Source organism: Cryphonectria parasitica (assembly GCF_011745365.1).
Source record: "Cryphonectria parasitica EP155 unplaced genomic scaffold M406scaffold_3, whole genome shotgun sequence".
NCBI lineage: Eukaryota > Fungi > Ascomycota > Sordariomycetes > Diaporthales > Cryphonectriaceae > Cryphonectria > Cryphonectria parasitica.
Window position 1 is genome coordinate 1,207,743 of NW_024468911.1, and position 22,531 is coordinate 1,230,273.

Here is a 22,531-nt window from a genome sequence, read left to right on the forward strand (position 1 = left end):
CGAAAGCCGAGTCTGAAACAACCGTGCCATCGACTGCTACGCTGAGATTATCGGCCCTCGCCGCCCTCAGGGGCGGCCATCCGAGAAGTCCAAAGACTTAGGACCCTCGCCTTTGGCGGCTTGAACGCGAAGAGACCGATATAAAATCAAGAGAAGACCACCAGCGCTGCGCCCTCATATCTAAACGCCCCCGGAGAGTCTGTTCTTCTTCTTTCAAAAGCAAAAGACTCTTTTGACACCTGCTCCCACTGCGCGCTGGTGTAATCTTTGAATCTATATTGGAACGGCCTATAACTCTCTTTGCAAAATTCCATCAAGTTCAGCCAGGTAATGTTGGACACGATGGCCTCCGTCCCACAACACGTTGACGATCTCCCTAGCGAGGTATGTCATTCTCAGCTTTTCCCTTTACATAAAAAAACAAAAAAACAAAAACAAAAAAAAAACAGCCCCAACAAGACTGACTGACCACTGAAATTGGGGGAAATCTATAGATCCTCATCCAGATCCTCAGCCCGATGACGACCCTCGAGCTTCTCCCTCTCGCCCTCATCAACCACCGCTTCCACGACCTGGCCCTGCGCATCATCCACACCCGCCTGACAGACGCCGCCCGCCTTCCTGACCACGAACTCATCCTCGAGGCCTACCACCCCTCCGCCAAGATCTCCACGCCCTATCTGCACTGCGACTACCTCGGCACCGACGGTCTGGCCGGCTATGACGAGGACGAGGACAAGCAGCTGACTCTGGGTCAGCTGCGTGGTCTCTACTCGCGCTTCCGGCCCGTCGTGCAGGAGGAGAACCGCAGGGCAAGGGCGAGGTATCCCAGGGCGAGCAGTGGGCTTGATAGTGCCGCACAACAAGAGGATGAGGACGAGGAGGACGATGAGCACACAGCGTCGGTAAACATTCAGCTCGACGACGGGGAGATGTTTAGCCAGCTGTGCGCCGTGACGAACCTGGTCAAGACAGGTCCCAGGAGGGGCCTGTTCCTGAGCCATGTCAACGTCAACGACGGTGTGGTGCGCGTCTTCAGGCGGTGGCTCAAGGCGAAAGTGTCGTCGGGAGCGGCGGCAGAGGGCGACAAGGAGCAGATATTATGGACGAGCCGCCACAAGACCGTCGGGCTCAAATTCCGTGTTCGCGAGAACGTCGACAGCAGGCGTCCGGCGCTGTGGTCCGAGGCTGAGGATGACGATCTTCCTGTCTCGTACACGCTTGTGTACGAGGAGCTGCTGGTCAGGACAAGCACGCTGCTGCTCGAGGTGGAGAAATCCGAAGAGCAGGAGGTCACAAGTTCAGGTAAAGCCATCGTCATTGCTTCAATCTAGAGGGAGAAAGAAGATACAAAAAGAAAGAAAAACACCGGCTGGCAGGGGTCCTCTGATAATGAGATGATGAGCCACACAAGCCAAGACTCATCACCGTATTGAGAGAGTTTTTGGGGCAGCTCTCTCTACGGGATGATCTGGCTGGGCCCATCAATCCCATCATCAAAGAGTACCCCGGAAAGGCTTGAGAGCACCGCCACAGCAGTCAGTATACTGCTTCTCGGACCGTCATAGACGACTTCACAAGGATGATGCCGCCTCATGGCCTCTCACACTTGCGATCCATCGCAATGGACCGGAGAGATGATTCATGATGTGATTCCAAGAGAAGGATCTTGGACAGCCTGGAAACTACAGGACACAAAAGTGAGAAGGGACACAAGTGCTTACAATGACTTCCAGATCTCGGCTATTCCCTCCAGCCCGGCAGTAAAGTTCCATGCCTGGGACAGCAGATGTTCTTCTGGATCCAGACACCGCAGACCATGTACCAGAAACAACACCAACAACAATGGGCACCGGCACCATTCATCTCTGTCGGCGGGGCTTAGTAACCCCCTTCTTCAGCTGGCATCGACGTTATATACCAACGATTCACAACGATATTACAAATCGCGGTTCGGATTGGGTTCGCTTTGCGCCTTATGGATCAAACTAGATGCTTCCGCAGTCATCCATTCAGGATGTGTGTTCAAGGCACCGATTAATAAAGATAGACGGACGATAGATGGCTTTTTTTTTTTCTTTTTTTTCTTTTTCTTTTTTGATTTATGGAATACCAGCACGACCAGCGGGTCTGTGACTGATGGGCTCTCCAGGGAGGTGTCTGGAGTAAAAACTTAGATACCATTGATAGATTTGCACGGGACTTTGCCAATATAATTTAAGATCTCATTTCAATGTTGATGGCGTTGATGATCATTGACTTTCATCGTGCAAGAAGAGAGGCCTGCTCGTTCTGAGCACACAGACGCACCACACCTTGCCTTGCCATGGCCTGTTCCTATAAATCCTCACCTACCTATCCAACCCCTCAACAGCCTCAATCAAAGCCTCCATTCCATCCAGATAAACATCAAACTCCCCCTTCACAACCCCCTGATCCTCCTTGATATCATCCGTCCACCGATACACATACACCGTCCGAATCCCCACCGCCTTCGCACCCCGCGTATCATACGCATGCGCAGCAACCATGACACACTCCTCAGGCCTGTGGCGCAGCAGGTCCAGGCACTTGTCGTAGCTCGCAGGCGCAGGCTTGATCACCCCCAGCAGCTCGCTCGAGAACAGCACGTCGAATAGGCCCCGCAGGCCCGAAGACCGCACCAGGTCCAGCTGCAGCCGGACCGTGCCGTTGGCGTGCACGAATGTCTCGTAGCCTCGCGCCCGCAGGGCCTCCAGGGCTGGTTTCACGTCTGCCCAGGCGGGCTGGTTGTGCCATGCCGCGATGCACCGTTTCTTGGCTGCCTTTTCGTCTTCTTCTTCACTTCCTTCTCCGAAGGCGGTCTTGCACGAGGCCCACTCTGGGCGGGCGAGCATTACGTCCAGCGTGTGCCGGTGCGAGACGTCGATGTCCTCAGGTGGCTGTCCTGCTGCAAGCCGGGCGGCGTTGTAGTCGAAGTAAGTCTGGCGCCACTCCAGGGCGAATCTCGAGCGGTCATCGGGGGAGATAGAGGCGGGTAAGGAGTTGGCGATGCTGGTGTGCCAATCTAGACAGGTGCCCATGAAGTCGAAGAGGATAGCCTTGATTTTCTGAGGCATGGTGTAGTGAATGATAACGCTTCCAATAACTGAATCGTTCGTCAGAGGATGCAAGGTAAGCGCAAAAGTGCAAGATTGAGGAACGTTATTCAGAACAAGCATTTATTAATTATTGCAGCATTTACCCTTGCCTGCGCAATATGCTGCTTTATAGTATGCTTATCTAGAAGACCCACGCCTGCCTGCGCGCCCTTGTCTGGTGTGGCTTGTCGTGGTGGTGGCGTGCGTGCGCCCTTTCGGGGCGATCCTTGAGGATGCATCAGCATCACGAGCAGCGTCAGGGCGACCCCATTTCGATGATTGTACCTGTGGAATTAAATTTCTTGTCACTCTGGGATTGAAATTACCCAGGTAGACTTCAACAATACAAATCTTTATTCATTGAAAGAGGTCCCTGGAACCTAATCTGTTGTGGGGACATGCCTATCTTGGTATAAACAAGAGGATCAGGAATTTGCTGACCTCCTTGACGTATTTGACAGACAATTTGTTCTCCTGTCTCATCAAGAGTCTCGGGGTTTGCAAAGACAATGAACAATTTTATCTCATTTTTGCCAGGCGCATGGTGTCACTAGTTGAGTACATGTGTCAACTGTAGATCCTCAGTATCTGCTCGAGTAGTAATGGCAATGAATTAGGTAGGCTGAGAATTTTTTTGGAGTATCAGAGGGCTTAAAAATGATATAGCAAGGTGCCCGCAATACATGTGTTGACAATTATCACCGAAGTAGCTACAATTCTGCAGTTTCCCATTCGCTGGCACTAATTACAATCCTCTCTGTCATAGAAGAGACGGTCATGTGATTTGGCATGGGTAGAAATAAAGATTTAAACTTCTGTGGTCCGTCTCCTGATGGGGCGGTGTGTATGATCTGGTCAGGGGTCAATACCCCGGATTCGACTATCCACTACTCACAAACCATAGTAGTACAGTAAGTTCTCGTTTCGGAGATGCTACCTGAATAGTCAGTCGGCAACTCAAGGCTCCATGCGGCAGGAAGAATGCTTTTCGACTACCGGCAGAATAGAAATCCGGTATCTTTTCAGGCGTTGCTGAGGGCTGAGACTTTCATGCATAACAGAAACGCAAACAATAATCATTACGCTAGGAAACGATCGTTGCGTCCGAACTTACATTTCTGCGTGGCCATCAGTAGCACGTCATCTCTCCCATTGTACTCACACTGAGTGCGAACTTGATCCGCTCTGTGGCTAGCATGGAGAGAGACTGGGCGAGGACTTCTTAATTATTTACAGCAGCTTCTGGTTACCATGATGATGTGTAGGAGTGGCTTAGGGTTTGAACAGTGAGTCGCGGGGGGGGGGGGGTTGTCTTCCCTTTTTTTCTTTTCTTTTACCTTGTGTGTGATCCACGCTTAGGAAAGTCAGGCAAGAAGCCCACTCCTCTTAGTAACATACTGTATGGTCTTTGGTCAGCCACATGAATTAGTGATGATTTACCAGAGATGACGCTTCCCCCTGTAGTCTTTGAGCCCAAGGAATTGTGTATGATGCAAGCATTGATGTTTTAGCTTGTTCAAGTCCAAATTGAAAGGTCCTGATGATGAGTCAAGAGTGTATACTTGCCAAGTAATTAGAAGATGCGATACTTACCATCGGCATTACTGATCGCGAAGTGCGTAATACTTTGGTAATAAGATGTCGCAAAATAAGTCTTCACTGAGCAAAGGAATTCTGTTGTTGAATTCCAACCGCTAGTTGTTTTCATTCCCCTCGAGGGGACTCAACTATGCATCCTGTGCTGTGATGTGATAGTGTGATCGACTGTTACACACAGTTCTGTCTAGCTGCTTGCAGCCTTTTGCGCCGGACCGTGCGTCCCTTACAGCGATCCGTGGGAGATCTGCAGAAATTATGCAGGGAGTGCAGGGAGCGCAGGGGTTTTTCTTCTCTTTTCTTCAACTGTCTACAACTACTCACCAGGAAGGCGTTCCTACTTGGCCGCATCAAACATCTAGGATCGATGCATAGTGGGTGTAGCATCATGTCGATGCAACAGAGGATTGGTCGGCTCGAGCTCGGACCCGAGAGAAGCGACACTGTAGGTGAAGCTGCTGAACGGCCTTGATCTGTTCAAGGAGAAGTAATAGGAAATGATAAAAGCTTCACTATGATAGCTACAGGTTGATTGAACCTATTTGACAGTGATTGGACGTTATACGGATAATTGCGCCATCCGAGCTACCGTCAAGGAGAGGGATATCACTCCAGTTAACTATTTGCCATTTCACACTATATCGGTCGCAATATACATGAAGCTTTACTTCAAAGAGTGTGTGAGCTCGTCGGGTTTCATTATTATAGGGGGTTTGCAGGTGACCTATGTTCTTTACATCAATATCAGAAGACAGAACCTGGAAAGAGACCACTTAGACGCATAGTGTGCTACCAGAATGACTTTGCAGAGGTATATCACTGAGCAACGGTCTATTGAATGCTCAGAGATCTTTCTCGATACCACTTCGACGCAAACTTATGTTTGTATACTGAAAAGAGAATTACGTGCGCTGGTGGTATTGGGAATTGGAAGATGTAGGCAAGCTTGAGTCTGGTCTATGAAAAAACGAGGAGACTGAGCGTCGACTCATACAAGATTTGATTTGACATGCACATATCTGTATTGGAAGTCGCAGCCAAAATGACCTTCAGATGGAACTAATCATTCTCAGCCACAAGAACTGATTTGGTTGTAGCCATGTTCGGATCCCAAAGCCCCTCTGGCTAGAACAGCGACACGAGGGATGCTGTCACGGGGGTATACTCTCAATTAACTAAAGTACTGCTTATCTGATAGGAGCTCAGGCCTAATCGATGGTATGACGAACGGCTCCGGAGCTGATTTCTTGAAGTAGAGAACTGAGCCGTCAATATCGCGGGCGCATGACGAGTTGGTGGCTCGGGGTAGTTTCAGTGCACCGCAGGCGGGGTAGTCCGCTCGGACGTCGGCAGTTTAGCTGATGTGACCTTATGCCTGGCTACTACGGATGCAAGAAAGGATGGTTAGGATCTGTATTCCCTCGGGTCTCAGAGTGTATCGCAGTAGTAAGTAGCTACCTGGTCAATGACTAATGTGAGGACACAATAAGGAGAAGAGACGTTGGTTGTGGACACAGCCCCACCTCTGCGTGTAATACGCTCGGTTGGCTGAAAGACACGGGTGGTAATGAGAATCCGCTTGGAAGTTGAGTAATTGAAGACAATACTCACTCATACTTTCAACTACTATACATACTCCACCAGAACATTTTGAAAGAAGAGGCATTGCCGATAGCTCACATTTGAGATCTTTGTCTCCCCCCCTGCCTCACGCATGACTACCTAGACCTATCAAACCTTAAGTAGTGGTCTACCCTGCGCTGATCATGACAGAGCGCGGCCGTACTAACGACATGCGGCTCGGGCTCGTTTCAGTCGCCCTTCGAGCAACGTGGCTCGAGGCCCCGATCTATGCATGAGGCATTAGGTCCCACATGAGGAGCGCCTTGAGAATATTGCAAAATGCCAGTGACAAAGCCGACAGGTTTGACACTATAGCTCGCGTAACTGCTTGTTTGAAAGTCGGAGGTGGTGGTATTAGTATGTGTCCGCCCGTTGAGCTCGCCGCCGGGGGTTGTGCTACAAGGCCTCGCTGCGTGGGCTGCTTCCCAATCCCGTTCTCCTGTGGTGGTTATTGAAAAGTCTAATGCACGAAGCATCATGTCTCGATGTGAGTTCCAGCCGGCATGACCACCGGAGCAGTTCTTGATCAGTGCCCTTGAACTTTGTTACCATTACAATACACGCTCCCGTTCGAGGTGAACATCCAAGTTGCATTAACCGGCTTGTACATGATGTACCATAGTAGTTACTGCAGCCCTCGAGGGGTTCGTCGCAGCTTGCGCTCCAGTCTCATCTGATCACAACATGCATTTGTCTAAGCTAAGAAGAAACACGTCCTATTCGGGATGTATCATCCGACGGCTCCAAACTGGACGCTTTCCGTTATCCGACCGCAAGTCAACCACAATGGGATCAATGCACCATCTAATGCCACATGCAATAGTCCCAGGTCGTCACGTTCCTGCATCAACGGCCGCCATCGTTCAGCGTCAGGTTGCCATGTCACCCCGCAGCAGAGGTCCAAGTGTCAACGCTGGTAGCATTGCATATCAGTTCGTGGCAGGAATTGTCTATCGTTGACTGAGTCCGTCTCATATCTATGCAGACCATCCCCACAACACTGGGTTTAGGTATTGACTCGCAAAACCGTCCGACTCATTTTCTAACCAGTTGGTAGAAACTCTATCACCTTTTAATTAATCATAATCAACTGGGAGATTGTTGCTGGAATCGTGGCTACTGCTGGCAGTACCACCTCTGCTGTTGCAGGCGTCCGGATCGATGGCTTCGTCTGAAGAGTATTCACGCAGCCAAGCTCAAGTCGTCCACTCAAGAGAAGACAAGCCCGCCTCGAGCCCTGTCCAAGCAAAAATATTTCTGCGCATTGAGACACGCGGGTCCTTGGCCGAATCGTTGGTGTTGCCAAGGGAATCAGTTTATGGACCACCGCCGCCGCCGCCTCCAAAGGACACAAAACCAGGTCGCCCGATTCCAAAAACCGAGTCTTCGTCTCAGAATAAAGGGGCACCATTCAAAAGTCATTTTTCTGCATGGGATGATGAATACCAGAGGCAATCAAGAGCTCAGAGCGAGCGCAGCTATGCGCGAAATACGCAAAGTACGGAAACGTCGCCGACAACGACTTCAGGCGCGAATATGATACCTGCCCCAGCTTCATCACCGACTTCGATACCAAAGACGACACAGCAAAATTCCATACTTAGGATGCACCCTCTTGCGATGTCGCCGCCGTCTCCCGCACCTTCAATACTCCGGATCCCCCTTGCGGTGAGACCTGACAGACCCGCGCGGCCATCTTCCTTGAGACTCTCGTCGCTCTCTGGAAGTGTTACGAGCAGCAGGATTGTTCGCCTCGATCCGGACAGACCTGGGACATCAGGCTCTTATTCCACTCAGCCTCACACAGGGATCACCAGCACAACAAAGGGCACTCGGATTAAATATGGACGAGGGAAACACGCTACAACCGAGCTGGTCCCCCAGCCGAGTGATGACCCACAGGACCCTCTAGTGAGTGCTATGCTTTAATTTTCAATGGACTTCATCATCTCTGACTTTCTTCTTCTTCTTCTTCTTGTAGAACTGGCAGACCTGGAGGAAGGAGTTGAGTCTTTACGCGCTGCTTGTCACCGTTGCATTGAGCAGCGTGATGAAGACAGCTCTCATCAGCGTGAATGACATCTTGGCTCAAGAGTTGGGCACATCCTATGTTGCTGTCACTGCCCTTACTGGTCTGCCGCTCATCCTATCGTCAGGGACAGGCCTTGCTAGCTTGGTGGCTTCCAAGATATGGGGCCGGCGACCAGTGTACCTTGTGTCGATGATCCTCATCTTCATCGGTCTGGTGTGGAACTCCAAGATCACCAGTAGCTACGGCCAGTTCATGGCAGCTAGGGTGTTCCAGGGCTTGGGCTGGGGCGCGTTCGACACCGTGGTTGTTACCTCCATCACGGATATTTACTTTGTAAGCACTTAACTTACTCGTCTTGGACACAAAGTTCGATACTAATAATACGATCAACGATACAGGAACACGAGCGCGCTACCAAGATTGCAACCTACCGTACTATCTTGACAGCAACAACCTGGGGCTCTCCTCTGATCGGGGCCGTGGTATCGCAGAACAAACTGGGTGTGAAACTACAATTCGAGATCTTGGCCATCTTCCAGGTGGTCTCCATCCCGCTGCTTGTGTTCGGCGCCCCAGAAACAATATACAACCGTACTGCCGTCACAGAGAAGCTTACATCTACTCCTGGATGGAGTCCGAGTACCGGATGGGCCTCCCTCGGTCTCAAGAGCAGCAGCCGTTTCCAGCGCCTGCCTGCGTGGGCGCGTGGGCGTGGCATGACTGCCGACAGGGTGATCCAGTATATCAGGGAAGTTGCGCCGCCAAAGCCATATGCAGGCTCTGCCAGTACCGGTGTCATGAAAACCACGCTGCTGTTTCAGATACTGCGTGCAGTGATCACGCCGACGGCAGGCCTCGCTTTCCTCGCCTCATTCCTTCCATTCTCTCTTCTGTGGGGGCTCTCCTCGTCTCTCTCGGGCCTTTTCGCCCGCAGTCCCTCGGACCTCCTCCCAACGAGTGTCGGCCTGCTCCTTGCCTTCCCATTCGTCCTCTCTTCTGCCACTGTGGTCGTCTTCTCTCTCTGGCCAGCCTGGTCTCAGACTGGCACTGTCTTCCGACTCCAGTCTACACACCTGTTGGCGCTCGCTAGCGGTGCAATGTTGTCATTTATTGGCATCCTCGGCTTCGGACTCTACGTATCGTCCCATTCAGGCAGTCCCGCAACCGCCAACGGCCTCCGCTTTCCCGCCGTCTCTTTTCTCCTCGGCCTGTTGGCCGCGGGCGCGTACGTCCTCGCCGCTCCTACGGGCCCGCTCATCAACCGCTCGGCGCAGTTCACGTCGCCCAACCTCCGTGTGAGCTTGCGCACTATAGCCGAGATGGACGCGGCTGTTACGTTCTGGAGGACCCTGTTTGCGGGCGTCTTCGTGATTGGTATTCCTGCTGCGACTGTGGCCTCGGCGGATGCGTTAAAGACGACTGGCATTGCGGTGTCGGTCATACAGATGTTCGTGGCCGGGGCGGTTGGTGGTGTCTGGTATTTGTGGGATGATGGTCTAAGGAGGTTGGATGGGCAGGTGCTAGGTTATATTGACTTGAGCTTTGTGAAGGCTCGCGGGAGCTTCTTTGAAACTGACGATTAAGGTATTTGCTACTTGTAAGAGGGTGTGTAAAACATATTCCACCAATCTCGTACGGAGTTGGTTGGGTGAGGCAAGAAAGGGGCTTTACGATGTTACGAGCTACTTAGTATTTAGTTTTAATGATATTATTCATCTAGTTTCTTGTCACAGACTGGTTCTTCTTCTAGAGTAAAGCACATGTTCAGCAATAGCCTCATTGAAGAGTAACTGAGCCACATGTTTCCTCTACCGATATAAACTCTATGTACAAATCTTGACAAGTAACTTGGTCAGTTCGGCAAGTCAATAATCTTGGAAGTCTTTGTGATGATTGATTGTATGATTCCGTGCTTGGATGACACCAAGTCTGCTGGTAACACTCGAGGTATGCAATGCCTGTTGGCATGGATGGACTAGGAATGCCAGTTACAATATGGCGTTGACAAGGAAAGACAGTCGATATGTTAACAAGTCGATCATCAGAGCAGATTAACTTTCTACATCTCAATTACCCCGGACGCGTTGGAGTTTATTTCCCCAGATTATTGTTCACCATTATCTGGGGTCTGGACTGACGAACATGCGGGGGGGATGTAGTATTCATATTTTTGGAGAAATAGCCCCGGGGCTAAGCAGGACATGAAGGAATTTCTTCCACTTAATGCACTTGCAAGGCCCCGTCAAGGCCTTGGATTTTCCGTCAATAATATTGCACAATCCCTATGCAAGACCAGTAAGCCAAGACTTTTAGAACAGATGAAGACCTCATTCCAACATCAGGATTCTCCCCCGCAACTTCATCGGCTTTCTGCAGGTGAGCGGGCTGTGATTTGTCTATTGTATACCCACCCCCATCCTCAAAAGATGGCACAGTGGCGTTGCCAGCCAATTTGCGAGGAGATTCGAGGATCCTGGGCCGGTCAGATACGAAGACAGGCCCTTGACCAACGCTGGTGAAGTGGGCCGTAAATGCGCGGCTGTAAGTGGTGTAATAGTGAACCTCCTCCCAAGGGTCGGCTTCGGGATAGCTAGGTTGGGAGAACAAGCACTAGAGGCTCTCCGGTCAGATGATCCGGTGTCAATCTAGTAGCAGGGTATAGGGGGCTCTCATTTTTTTTTTAGATTATATAAAGATACAAAAGGGACGGCAACCTGACCACTGCTGCTGGTCTCTCTGCTCATAGCATGAAGAGACAAGCCCCAATAGGCAAACGAGGCGCTTCATAATTGTCATTGAACCTTTAGCCATCGTCATGCTATCTTCCAGCATCAAGACGCTGCTCCCAGCCTTCTTTGCGCTGGTGGCAGCTACAAACATCCCTCTGCCCCCAGGTACCCCTCGCTCCGTACTCGAGTTCAGAGAGAAGCATCCTTACCAGCCATCCCATCTTCTGGACCGGGCCAGACACGTCATCACCATCCGGCACAGTGCTAACGACACCGACGATGTCTCTGCTGACTTCAAGGCTGGCCTCGAGCGGGCCAACCATGGAGGCACGCTCTATCTCCCCGCAAACCAGACCTTTGTCATCGGGCAGCCGCTCGACCTGACCTTCCTGGATGATGTCCAAGTGCGCCTGGACGGCGAGGTCCTGTTTACCAACGACACGAGCTACTGGCAAAGTGTGGCTTTCACGCACCCCTTCCAGAACAGCATCATGTTCTGGAAATGGGGCGGCAACAAGGTCAAGATCTACGGCGAGGGTGTGCTGAATGGGAACGGGCAGCGGTGGTGGAACGAGTTCGCGGGAAACCAGATTCTGGACCCGGACAATACGTACCTCAGACCCATATTGTTTTATGCCCAGAATGCAACAGACTGGGTCATAGAGGGGATACACTTCAAGGACTCGCCGTGCTGGAATAACTTCATCGTCACTTGTGAGTTATAGAGTCCTTGCCTACTGCTCAGTGTCCCTATAAGCCCAAGGTGTCGTTATAAAAGAGAGGAACGAACTAGGGGCCTTTGTGCACCAAAGGAATCGGAGGACTAACTCATGTGCAATAGCGTCTGGCTTTGAGTATAAAGATGTGGTCGTCACCGCAGTGTCAAACGTAAGCCAGCAATCTTTTCCTTCGCCTCCGTTACATGGCTTGAGCTACGGTTGAAAGGCTGATCTTCCTGCAAAGAATGCCTCCTCAGACGCGGCAAATACCGACTTTTTCGATTCCCTCAATCTAGACCACCTCACGGTTGAGAGAACCTGGGTGAACAACGGGGATGACTGTTTCGTAAGCCGCCCCTCTATTATTGACTTTACCAGTGGTTCTTGCTCACAAAGTAATCAGAGTCCCAAGGCGAACACAACAGACATCTACGTCAATACAATGTACTGCAATGGTACGCTTCACCTTCCACTCAAATACTCCCCTGCCTTGAGGATGCAAAATACTGACATGAATCTCACAATGCCAGGGTCGCATGGACAGTCCATGGGATCGATCGGCGAGTACTCGGGCGAGCTGGACATCATCGAGAATGTTCATATCGAGAACGTATGGATGATCAATGGCGAGTTTGGAGGCCGCCTGAAGTCGTGGGCTGGTCCAGATGTTGGCTATGGCTACATCAACAATGTGACCTTCAAGAATTTCTACAATGCCAACAACGGGTACGCGGCGTACCTGGATTCTTGCTACTTTGACGTGAGCTTCCCCGCCCCATGTCTTCTTGATTTTGTTTGGCCCCTTCTTTCCACCCCCAAGGCAAATGCAGCAACGTCCAAATCGAACGTAAAAGATTTGGAGAAAGTCAAGAATAAACAGTAAAAAAAGACGAAGCTAAACCATGACACAACAGATCAACTCAACTGAATGTGCCGCGTATCCATCACAAGTTAACGTCACCAACGTCACCTTTGATAGTTTCTCTGGTTACACCTCCGGGGCGTACGGGCGGGCCGTCGCGTCGCTGACATGCAGCTCGAACCCCAACGCGGTGTGTGAGAACATCGTCTTCAAGAACTTCACCGTGACGTCTCCCTGCAGCAACGGGACAGACAACGCGGTTGTCATCTGCAACAATATTGCGGGGGGCATCGGTATCCCTTGCGTGAATTCGACGAGTGCGGAGGCTATAGCTGCGCTGGCGGATACTTGTACCGTGCCGCTGGCGACGCTGCCGGAGCCCACGCCTTGGGCTGGGAAGAAGAGATGAGAGGCCGATACGTGCCAGTCCAATGGTGCAGATGACCAAAGTACGGTCCATATAGATCAGGAAAGTGTGTTTATAGGAAAGAGAGATGACGACGGAAGCATATCTGCTGCGTGTAGATTGATATGTAAACCTCTATGCGGTCTTGCTATTTCTCGGCCAACCCCTGGTTTTTTTTTTTTTAAGCATGAAAAAGTGTTCATTATTGCAAAATCCGTCGTCTGCATGTGTCAAGTCTTTGTGCTGCCAATTCAATACACTTCAAGGAACTCAGAATCATGCGATGTAAAAGTTCACCAAGACAAGCAGGAAAGAGAAGGGGAAAAACAGAAAAAACTTGACTGTGTTTGGGATATCATTCCGCACGACTATGCCAATGGAAGCAGGGTGTAAATGGATGTATGACTGTGTGCTGAGGGTTTTCTTGGGTGCCAGAAGGTAAGAAAGAATGCAGTATAGACAGACAGGCGGCTATGGGGAACGTTTACTGGCCTGGTCAATCCTGAACCTGTCTGTTTCCTCACACTCTATATTGATTATTCATAACCTGCTTCTCATTCTAGTCTACACCCATTGTTGTGGTGGCCAGGGTGGTAGTCCGTAGGACATGGAGTACAGTGGGTCAAGGGTCCTCATACATATAAAGGATACCACCCACTTTTCAAATTCTTTAGCTATAGGCAACAATCAAGCATCCTTTTCTCTTCTTTTCAATTTTGAACCCTTTGGACAGGTCTAAGACAGGTTTTTCACACTGTTCTTGTGCCCGTGTGGCCTTAGTTTGCTGTCCTCATCTGTACAGGCACGCTTGGGTTGCACGAGCCCTTGCCCATTGCTTCGGCGGCTGTTCGTTCCTTTTCTCGAGGGCGACGGCGCCCTAGTTCTGGTTCACCATATCTCCGCTAGAAATAACATGGAATTCAAAGTGCATGAATGGAGAGGGAGGTTGGGGGGCTCTGATTCCATCCAAACGATCCACGAAGAAGGGGCCAGACTTTACGTGAGATGCTCCAGCCTGGAGATAACCGGCCTTCGGATGCGGAGCGCGCGGCCGCACCCAGCGGGAGGGCCCGGGGCCACCCGTGCCGCGTGTCCTTGAGACACGGGCCCGGCGGCCGAGCTCTTTAGTGGAAAGACGGGAGGCCCACCGTGCGCCCGCAGCGCATCTTGTGCCCCCCCCCCCCCCAATAGCAGGTGATTTACTTCACTTGTCAATACATTGCGAGGTCGATGCGGGTGGACACCCGGTACGGGGTCTGCATCGTCATGCAAGGTCCCTGTCGAGTCGAGTCTTGTCTCCGGATGTCCGTTGTCCCCATTTTCCTACGTCGCACCCACACCAGAGTCGAAGAACATGACCAGAGCGGCAAAGTGAGCACCAGGGGAAGGAGGAGGAAATAGAATGCGAAACAAATTGTATTGAATATAAATGGAGGCAGTAGAAGCCCACGATATTCCGAATGATGAGGTTTGTCACTCACCACCAAACACAACAATCCATTCCTCTCATCCATATTCACCTCTGCTCACGCAGCGCTCACCACCTACAATGGCCACCACAACAAACACCAAGCCCATCTACAACCTTCCCGATGATGCAGTCTGGTTCATCACCGGCTGCTCCTCGGGTGTAGGCCTCCGCCTCGCCCAGCTCATCGCCGCCCACCCAACCCACAGGCTCGTCGCCACCGCCCGCAACGCAGCCCGCCTGGAGGGCCTGCTGCCGATACACGCGAGGGTCCTCACCATCGAGCTGGACGTGACCGACCCTGTCTCTAGCACCAACGCCATGAGCACCGTGCTCTCCCATCCGCACTTCGGGAGGGTCGACGTGTTGGGTACGCAGCGCGCCCTTCTTTGCTACTTTCTCGCCTTCATGAGTCTACTTCATTACACAATCGACACCCACCGCTTCCTCCTGCTTACCTACTTTTTTTTTTTTTTTTTAATATTTATTTTAGTCAACAATGCAGGCTGGGGTCTATCAGGCGATACCGAGACCTCCCTCGCCCTCGATCGCCCAACCGCCGCCAGCTTCGACCCGTCCCTCCCCATCGACAACGCCCACACCCAGGCCCGCCGCCTGCTCGAGACCAACTTCTGGGGCGCCGCTCAGCTGACCCTCCATGCCATGCGCATCATGCGTGAGACAAACGCCCTCCCCACTGCCGGCGGGCGCCAGGGTGGTCTGGTAATCCAGGTCAGCACCATGGGCGGCTTCATGGGCTACGCCGGGCTGGCTTGGTACAACGCGTCCAAGTTTGCCCTCGAGGGCTTTACTGAGAGTGTGAGCCGTGAGGTTCGGCCCGAATGGAACAGTGAGTCCCATTCTCTTGAGATTCATGTTAATTACTACATCTGGCTCGACATCCACTGATACTCGAGTGTTATGTCGGTTTCAACAGTTCATTTCACGATTATGGAGCCCGGCGGCATTGATACGCCTCTGATGGGGTCGAACATGCAGCATTTGCCGCCTCACCCAGCTTACCAGGCCCCAGATACCCCGGCTCGACTGTTGGCCGCCTATGGCGAGGACCCCCAGGTGATCAAGACCTTCTCCAAGCCCGAGGATGTGGCCAAGGCAATCTACGAACTCTCTTCACGAGGCAAGAGAATACCTATTCGCGTGCCCCTCGGCTCTGTCTCCTGGAAGGTATTGAGAGGAGAGATCGACTCCATGGCAGGCGAGTTTGACGAGGTCAAGGAGTTAAGCATTAGTGTCGACAGTGATCTTCCCGACCGAGCGGATGACGCAAAAAAGGTGCAGAAGTTTGCTGAAAACATCATATTGTAATTCATCATCATGGTAACAGAAGCTAGCATACAGTAAGGAAGGTTATGGTCAACGAATGAGAAGGATTCAACGTCCATCAAAATGCCAGTCTTTCCTCCCAGCAGTCTTGGAACAAGATACCAACTTTGAATAGAGTTCACCAAAGTCCCCGTCATATTTGCCTTTACCTAATCATGCTAAGAAGCCGCCGAAAGGGAGAAAGAAACAGGGGGTGGACAGAAAAGAAGGATAAAATAAATGACCAAAAATGGAGTCTCAAGGGTGGAAAGCAGAAATGGCGGGAGCCTAGAGACAGTTTGCATGCGTCCGCCACTTCTAAGCTTCTTGCTTATTGGCAGAGTTCACACTTCTCCGCTAGTCGCCGGAGAGGCGTGAGCCTCTTGCTGCTTCGAAGGCGATACATCGACGTCGGGAGTAACGAGGTGGAATCCCAGTGTCTTAATCAATTTGTAAAATCCAGCTGCAAGAAGACCGCCGAGAATGGGACCAAGCCAGTAAATCCAGTGGTAGTGGGGAAATCCTCCGGTGACAACTGCTGGCTACACGACTCTGCCCGTCAGCAATGATTTCGTGGGCGTGTTCGTGCTCGTGTAAACGAAATTCCAAGAAAAAGAAAAAGAAAGGAACGAAGAAGAAAAGAGGCCTAACTTACTCCGAAGGATCTGGCCGGGTTGAGACTGCCGCCTGTATAGTAGACGCCCCTGAAGAGTACAGTATTCAGTAATTTGTTCATCTCACTCGGGGAGAGCCGAGCCTTAACTTACACCAACTCGGCGATGAACAGGGCCAGACCGATGCCGACTGGAGCTACGGGAGTGGCGGTATTCTTCTCAATAGCTAGCATGAAAATGACAAAGACCAGTTCAGCCGTAAGAAACAGCTCTAAAAAGAATCCCTGGACAACCGAGATGCCGCCCCCAAGAGTAGTTGCAGCGGCAATGGTTCCTCCAGGAAGGAGACCAACGACAAGGCCAGAGGCGGCGATGCTACCGGCAAGCTGTGCAATAACGATGAGGGCCAGACGAATGATGTTGATCCCGCCAGTTGCAAACATGGCGATGGCTACAGCAGGGTTGAACATTCCGCCCTCAATGCGGCAGAAGGCCCTGATGGGAGAGGGCGCATGCTGGGTCAGCCCTTGTTCTTGAATTGTCTCCAGCCTCAAGGGCAATGAGGTCGGGGGTGTTTGGGGGCGTAACTCACCAGACGTTGACAGCCAGAGAGATACCGAAGCAGAGAGAGATGTAGAGCAGTTTGGCAGGGTTCTGGTTGGTGGAGGCAGCCCAGTCCGGGCTCACTGCGGTATTGACGACATGGGTACCACCCAGGGCAAACTGTCCGCAGAGGTCAATCAGCATATTGGCGGTCTAAATTGGCAACGCGTCCTGCTTGGAAGTTTACACACGAAGAGGAAGAGGAAGGTCCCGATGAACTCGCTGACCGTGGCCACGACATGGGCCTTCATAGGAGATCCGGAGTGCCGACCCGACTGGGAAACGAGGGCCTCTCCACCACTGGAGTCGGCATGGTCCTCACCACGTCTCTGCCAGGGAGCGCGAGGAGGCATCGTGGAAGAATTGATGCTAGATTGTGGGAAAGAAGGGTGGTGTCGGAGATGAGTAGGCCCAAGTGGATTGTCTCAGAGGGGGTTGAAGAACAGAATAAGGTAAGACAGGTTTGGGTGGATGAACGTGTTGTTGGATTGCCGAGTCTGTCGAGCACATACAACCTCGAGAAGGGAGATGGGCAGCTTGTGTGGGTGAGGAGAGGATTGCGAGAATCAAGAAAACGAAAGGATAGAGAGAAGATTTTTGTGAAGGGTCAAATCTGAGCAGCTGATGATCTGGGAAGGGCCACTGGTCATGTCATGTCGGTATGTCTCAAGGAGAAGGAGCTACCTACACATATGTGCATGTGTAAGGTGCGAGGGATAGCCAGACATATATTCTCCGAAGAACAACAGGAAGTAAGTACAGAGGTACACGCATCGACGAGCAATCGTGCAGGTAGGAAGAAGGCGGGGCCGGGGCAATAACTCCGTCTCGCCCTTTCCTCTCCGCCTCAACAACGCAAGCATCTCCCAATGACATTCCCAATGACGGAAGGGGCCAAGAATGCCGTAGTTTGAAGACGGAACTCTGGGCAGGGGCATAAGACGTCCAGCACGCAGGTGTGTCCTCCATGCAGGTGTGTCTTCTATGCAGCTGCATCCTCCATGCAGATCGTCCGTCCAAGAGCATCACGAGTTGTCTAAATAACGTGCAACCATGGCTTGGCTGAAGCTCTGTAACTCCTGCTGTGTGCCCCCCCCCCCCCCTTCCCCCTTCCCCCTTTCCCCCCAACCCCCTCTCCTCCCTCGCTGCTCTATGTTTCGCCGCATCGTCACATCTCGGCTCACCAATTCAGGCGAACCCAAGCGAGTCGAGCGGATGAAGGTTGATTGTAGGACAATTGCCGAATATGAGTAACCCACCAGTATATAGTCAGCATAAAGTCATTGCACAACATGTAATCACCTTCCTATGTCACTGGTCCCTTAATGGGCCATCCATCCCATCTCGCCTAAGAGTGATAATCTGTCATGTCGGTCCATAAGTTGGGACACAATGCAGCAAACCTTATAAGAGCCTTGCATATTCGTGGGACCTTGTCACCCGACACTGGTGTTCCATGGCCTATGCAGGTGCCCTGCCTGACAGTATCTTTCTTTCTTGTGGAGTTCACTTCCTGTCAAGAGGATAATCCCAGATAACATTTGTTCTGAGAAAATATTAGATTAGAGCCGTGACTATTGCTCGAGGGTGCCCACAACTTACCCATGAATAAAATACATGAGCAGATTCCGCGTGCATCACCGTCACTACTCTTTTTGGACTGTTTTCTGCTTCATGAATGCGATTCATCAGGTTTGCTGAGGAGCGCAACGATACACAGGAACCAACAGTCGCGTCACACGCCACAACATTCTTGAACATTCGATCCGTTGATCATGGGTGTTTTCTGGGGAGGAGTACTGTCCGTAGCAGGGAAACCGATGATGGTCGTCTGTCTGTGTCTTGGCCGCTTGTGCAAGTTGTCGGACTTCTCTGAGTCATCCATAATGCACTCCATGACGACCCAAGCCACCAGCGCCGCCAACCTCCCGCGAATGCCCGAGAGACACGAGACCATCTACCGGCATTCGATATGTTTCAGCTCGTGAAAGGCGAGTATCAGTTCTTGCCACAGATATAACGGCCGCCGGTTCAAGGGCACTCCCGAGTTTCGCGCCATATCAAGCGCTATCAGAAGAGGTGATGTCCCGTTGATGCCCAAACTTCCACGACAGAATCGTCAAGGCTTCACCAGGCCTCAAATAAATTAACCCCCCCCCCCGCCCCTTTTCCGGGGTACCAACAAGTAGCGATAGCATGTGTACTCTCGCCCTTGGTCACTGTCACTCTGAACCCACCCCAGTCTCGCACCCGAGCTCTTAGCCTGGATTAAACGATGGTGCACAGCCGAAGCCACGTACTGGCTTTCTTGCCGTGGCAGGCACTCGTTTCCTCCAAAATTGATGTTTCGTAACATTCCATTTTGCCCTCATTGGGCGCATATGCGTGTCTGATATGCAGAGGCGCCGGTGCATCTCGATGTCTGCCGGACCACTTGGTCCTATCAAGCACTAAATACTTGGTGGCTGTGATGGAGAACATGAGTGATAATGCTGAAGGACGCATGCATAGAAACGCGGCTACGCCGGCCCTCTTTAGTAATACCGGTGAACTGGAACCTCCCTTACGGATCTTCCTCCCTTGCTGTTATATGACATGAGTGGCTTCCCTGAACCTCCCCATCGTGTACTCGGGTTGCCTGCCCAAAAAAAGGCGCGCGTGCGAAATGGACGTGTGTGGTGCCTAGCCAGAAGAGCTAGAGAATGCATTGGCCCCCAGGACTTGAAGGAATATCTGAGGGGGAAAGACTAGTTGTGATCCCTGCCTAGGTGAAGTGTGGCAGAGAGTGTGGGTAGGTGAAGGTGCTGAGTGAGCCATATAGTTATGAGTTGGGAGGGGCTGCCACGAAGCTCTGCTGAGTGTGGAAGCCAAGGTTCAGCAGCACACAGATGATCACATGCCAGGATTCAACAGGATCATAGCATGAGAATAAAGGGCCCAACAACTTGTTGGTGGTGCCGAGAATCCTTTGCCCGCCTGACAGCTACCACTCGGTAGCCTTGGTCTCCCACGAGCGCTAGGGGTTTCATCGTGCACTGTGCGTGCTCTGGCCGCATAGCTACCCGGCGCTAGATTATCTCGCCGGACGGGATGTTCTCTTGCATCCTTTGAGATGTTTTCTGATGCAGAGGCCGTTGGAATGACCTCACTGAGAAGACCACTATAAACGCCACCTATGATGCCACTCGTAGATCGCAGACGGCAAAAGAAAGTGGAATAATCCGTCCAATCCGTGACCTCTCTCCGCGATCTCTCTCCGCGGTTGAATAAAACCGCTGGTGTGATCATGGAGTTGGTCCTATAGCGGGCTGTTTGAGGCCATCGCGATCCTCGATTTTGTTCTTCTTTTCCTTGTGTGTCTCAAGGTTTGTGTAGCTCGCCACACTTCCCGTCTTCCTGGGGACCAACTCTCAAAAAGCTCAAGGTTGAAAGCCTGACGTTTAGATGCTACCTGTATGTGCTTTCAGCCGCAGGATGGAGCGCGGGGAAATAACCAAAGCACAACGTTCAGGGTCCAACCCGCCCCCTCCCCCCCTGCCAGACTCCTGCCCTTAAGCCCCCCCCCCCCAAAAAAAAAGTAAAAATGCCTCCCGTCCCCCAGGGCTAGGGGGGGGGGGTCAGTTTCGTCATTCTGCAGCCCGCCCTTGTCCCCGCTTCGACGTCGGTTGTCGCCAGGGTTTCCACCTTGATTCCGGGTTTGCTTGTGCCACTGATCGCCGCTCAGACCGGCATGGTTCACGAGCCAGATTTTTGTGGCACGGATAACAATCTGGGGGAAAAAAAGAGAAAGAGACGGAAAAAGAAGAGAAAAAAACTTGGAAATCTGCCCCTGTTGGGCCGGGGAGTAAGGGACCGGGTGTCTGGTACAATAGACTTGGCGGTCGAGAAAGCAAGGAAAAACTGGGTGGAACGCCAGCTCTGACGGGCTTCTAAATTTGGGTTCGCTCTCTACGTCCAGGTCAACAGAGAGAAGGAAGCACGATGAGGTCAGGTCAGTCCTGCCCTGAGGCATAATGAGTGTGATTACGAGGGCTTCCTCTTGTACAGCAGCGTAAGGAGGATCAAGTCTCCAAGATGAAGTCATCAAGAGCATAGAAATACCGTCTCAAGTATGGAGGCACATAAAGTATAAGAACCCTCAGGTCCTTCAACTTGTTGAATATCCATCACCATCACAGCCATCGTCAGAAGCCTTCCTATTCTCAAGAGACTCCCATCTCCCATATAGACCCGACTATTCAAGCAAATATCACTGTCTTGTCCTCTCAATTCGTTGCAGAACCACATACATCCCAAAAACAAGATGGACTCCTACAGCAACCAGTACAACAACGACACCTCCATCTCCCAGGAGGGCAGCAACCGCATGGACGGCGGCAGGTACCAGGACAACAACTTCTCCTCAGGAGGTATGAACAACGACGACTTCAGCAGCAACAGGTCCTCCTCACGCCGCGAGCGCGAGGACGACGCCTTCACCGATACGCAGTCGTCCGGCCGGGGAAATGAGTCCTTCTCCTCTGGCATCGGCCAGCAGGACAGACGTATGCCTGGCATGTCGGTGGCGAACGAGAACTTCGGCACTGGTAATGCGGAGAGCAGATTCGAGTCTAGTGCAGGTGAGAAGTGCTTGGGTTCTCTCTCCTTTTGTGTGTATGTGTGTGCTGACGACTGTATTGCGATGTTTTAGACGACAGCAATGAGTATTCCACTGGCAGCGGGCACAACAATGAGCGCTCGTCATCCGGGTATGGTGGGCAGAAGGAGAGCTTTGGCGATAAGATGATTGACAAGGCTGCTCAATTCGCTAAGAAGGAGTGGTAGATTAATTGCTGCTGTCGTACTTTGCTGAGGGGACTGTTCGTTCTGCTGCTTCATCATTCAGGCTTGATTTTTTTTTTTGGTTCCTGCAAAACTACTTAATGTGTAATCTCAGTGCTAGTACATACAACTCTTTTCTTTGTCCCTCCTTGATCTTCATCCACTTCGACGAACAGCTTCACCAGAACTTCTCCGGCGTCGCGAGGCCCGTTCTGTGTTTAGCACCCATAAAACCCCTCGAGCTTGCGACGACCGAAGCTGGAAGAAGCCACTACGAATGTAAAAGGTGCAGCCAGCGAATCTCGAGAGATCAAGTCATCAGTGACTCTGCTATGGGATCACTCTGGTCATATATCCTGCCCAGCAGTATCATCGCACTTAACGCTCGTTTCTCTACCCAAGAGAGATAACCCGCCATTGCCATCTCAACCTGCTCAATCATCACCCACTTGTGTGGCAAACAACCAAGTCACCAAATCGGATGGATCTAGCTTTTAAAGATCTCGGTTTGATTGTTATGGACTAAGTAGACTATGAAGTCCTTTTCATGTTTCTCTCCTCATCCTATCGTGTAAAGCAAAAGAAATGGAACTAAAATTGCTTGGTATCTCTC

At 51.6% G+C, this 22,531-nt stretch overlaps 8 protein-coding genes across 8 annotated transcripts; 6 read left to right on the top strand and 2 right to left on the bottom strand.

Moving 5' to 3' along the window:
- Window positions 1-342: 342 nt before the first annotated feature.
- Window positions 343-1,334, top strand: M406DRAFT_337866 (uncharacterized protein; the record flags this gene model as incomplete). The annotated part of the gene is made up of 2 exons (XM_040921301.1): window positions 343-384; window positions 495-1,334. 2 exons carry the CDS (start codon window positions 343-345, stop codon window positions 1,332-1,334), a joined length of 882 nt encoding a protein of 293 aa, XP_040777929.1.
- A 195-nt stretch (window positions 1,335-1,529) lies between these two features.
- M406DRAFT_287936 (uncharacterized protein) lies at window positions 1,530-2,232 on the top strand. Its single transcript, XM_040918768.1, has one exon. The coding sequence runs from the start codon at window positions 1,596-1,598 to the stop codon at window positions 2,175-2,177; it is 582 nt and encodes a 193-aa protein (XP_040777930.1). The 5' UTR covers window positions 1,530-1,595; the 3' UTR covers window positions 2,178-2,232.
- A 119-nt stretch (window positions 2,233-2,351) lies between these two features.
- Window positions 2,352-3,062, bottom strand: M406DRAFT_254735 (HAD-like protein; the record flags this gene model as incomplete). Its single annotated transcript, XM_040916979.1, has 1 exon — window positions 2,352-3,062. One exon carries the CDS (start codon window positions 3,060-3,062, stop codon window positions 2,352-2,354), a length of 711 nt encoding a protein of 236 aa, XP_040777931.1.
- Window positions 3,063-7,499: 4,437 nt separating this feature from the next.
- M406DRAFT_337868 (MFS general substrate transporter) lies at window positions 7,500-9,953 on the top strand (the record flags this gene model as incomplete). Its single annotated transcript, XM_040921302.1, has 4 exons — window positions 7,500-7,630; window positions 8,081-8,249; window positions 8,320-8,703; window positions 8,769-9,953. 4 exons carry the CDS (start codon window positions 7,500-7,502, stop codon window positions 9,951-9,953), a joined length of 1,869 nt encoding a protein of 622 aa, XP_040777932.1.
- A 1,232-nt stretch (window positions 9,954-11,185) lies between these two features.
- On the top strand, window positions 11,186-13,089 carry M406DRAFT_69147 (family 28 glycoside hydrolase; the record flags this gene model as incomplete). Its single annotated transcript, XM_040925232.1, has 6 exons — window positions 11,186-11,813; window positions 11,941-11,987; window positions 12,045-12,164; window positions 12,222-12,273; window positions 12,349-12,578; window positions 12,733-13,089. 6 exons carry the CDS (start codon window positions 11,186-11,188, stop codon window positions 13,087-13,089), a joined length of 1,434 nt encoding a protein of 477 aa, XP_040777933.1.
- Window positions 13,090-14,635: 1,546 nt separating this feature from the next.
- Window positions 14,636-15,883, top strand: M406DRAFT_337870 (NAD(P)-binding protein; the record flags this gene model as incomplete). Its single annotated transcript, XM_040921303.1, has 3 exons — window positions 14,636-14,924; window positions 15,048-15,404; window positions 15,492-15,883. The coding sequence occupies 3 exons, from the start codon at window positions 14,636-14,638 to the stop codon at window positions 15,881-15,883; spliced, it is 1,038 nt and encodes a 345-aa protein (XP_040777934.1).
- Window positions 15,884-16,224: 341 nt separating this feature from the next.
- M406DRAFT_253711 (aquaporin) lies at window positions 16,225-17,450 on the bottom strand (the record flags this gene model as incomplete). The annotated part of the gene is made up of 5 exons (XM_040916917.1): window positions 16,225-16,422; window positions 16,536-16,584; window positions 16,648-16,989; window positions 17,087-17,217; window positions 17,289-17,450. 5 exons carry the CDS (start codon window positions 17,448-17,450, stop codon window positions 16,225-16,227), a joined length of 882 nt encoding a protein of 293 aa, XP_040777935.1.
- Window positions 17,451-21,400: 3,950 nt separating this feature from the next.
- Window positions 21,401-21,921, top strand: M406DRAFT_328086 (uncharacterized protein; the record flags this gene model as incomplete). Its single annotated transcript, XM_040920283.1, has 2 exons — window positions 21,401-21,716; window positions 21,788-21,921. The coding sequence occupies 2 exons, from the start codon at window positions 21,401-21,403 to the stop codon at window positions 21,919-21,921; spliced, it is 450 nt and encodes a 149-aa protein (XP_040777936.1).
- Window positions 21,922-22,531: the final 610 nt, after the last annotated feature.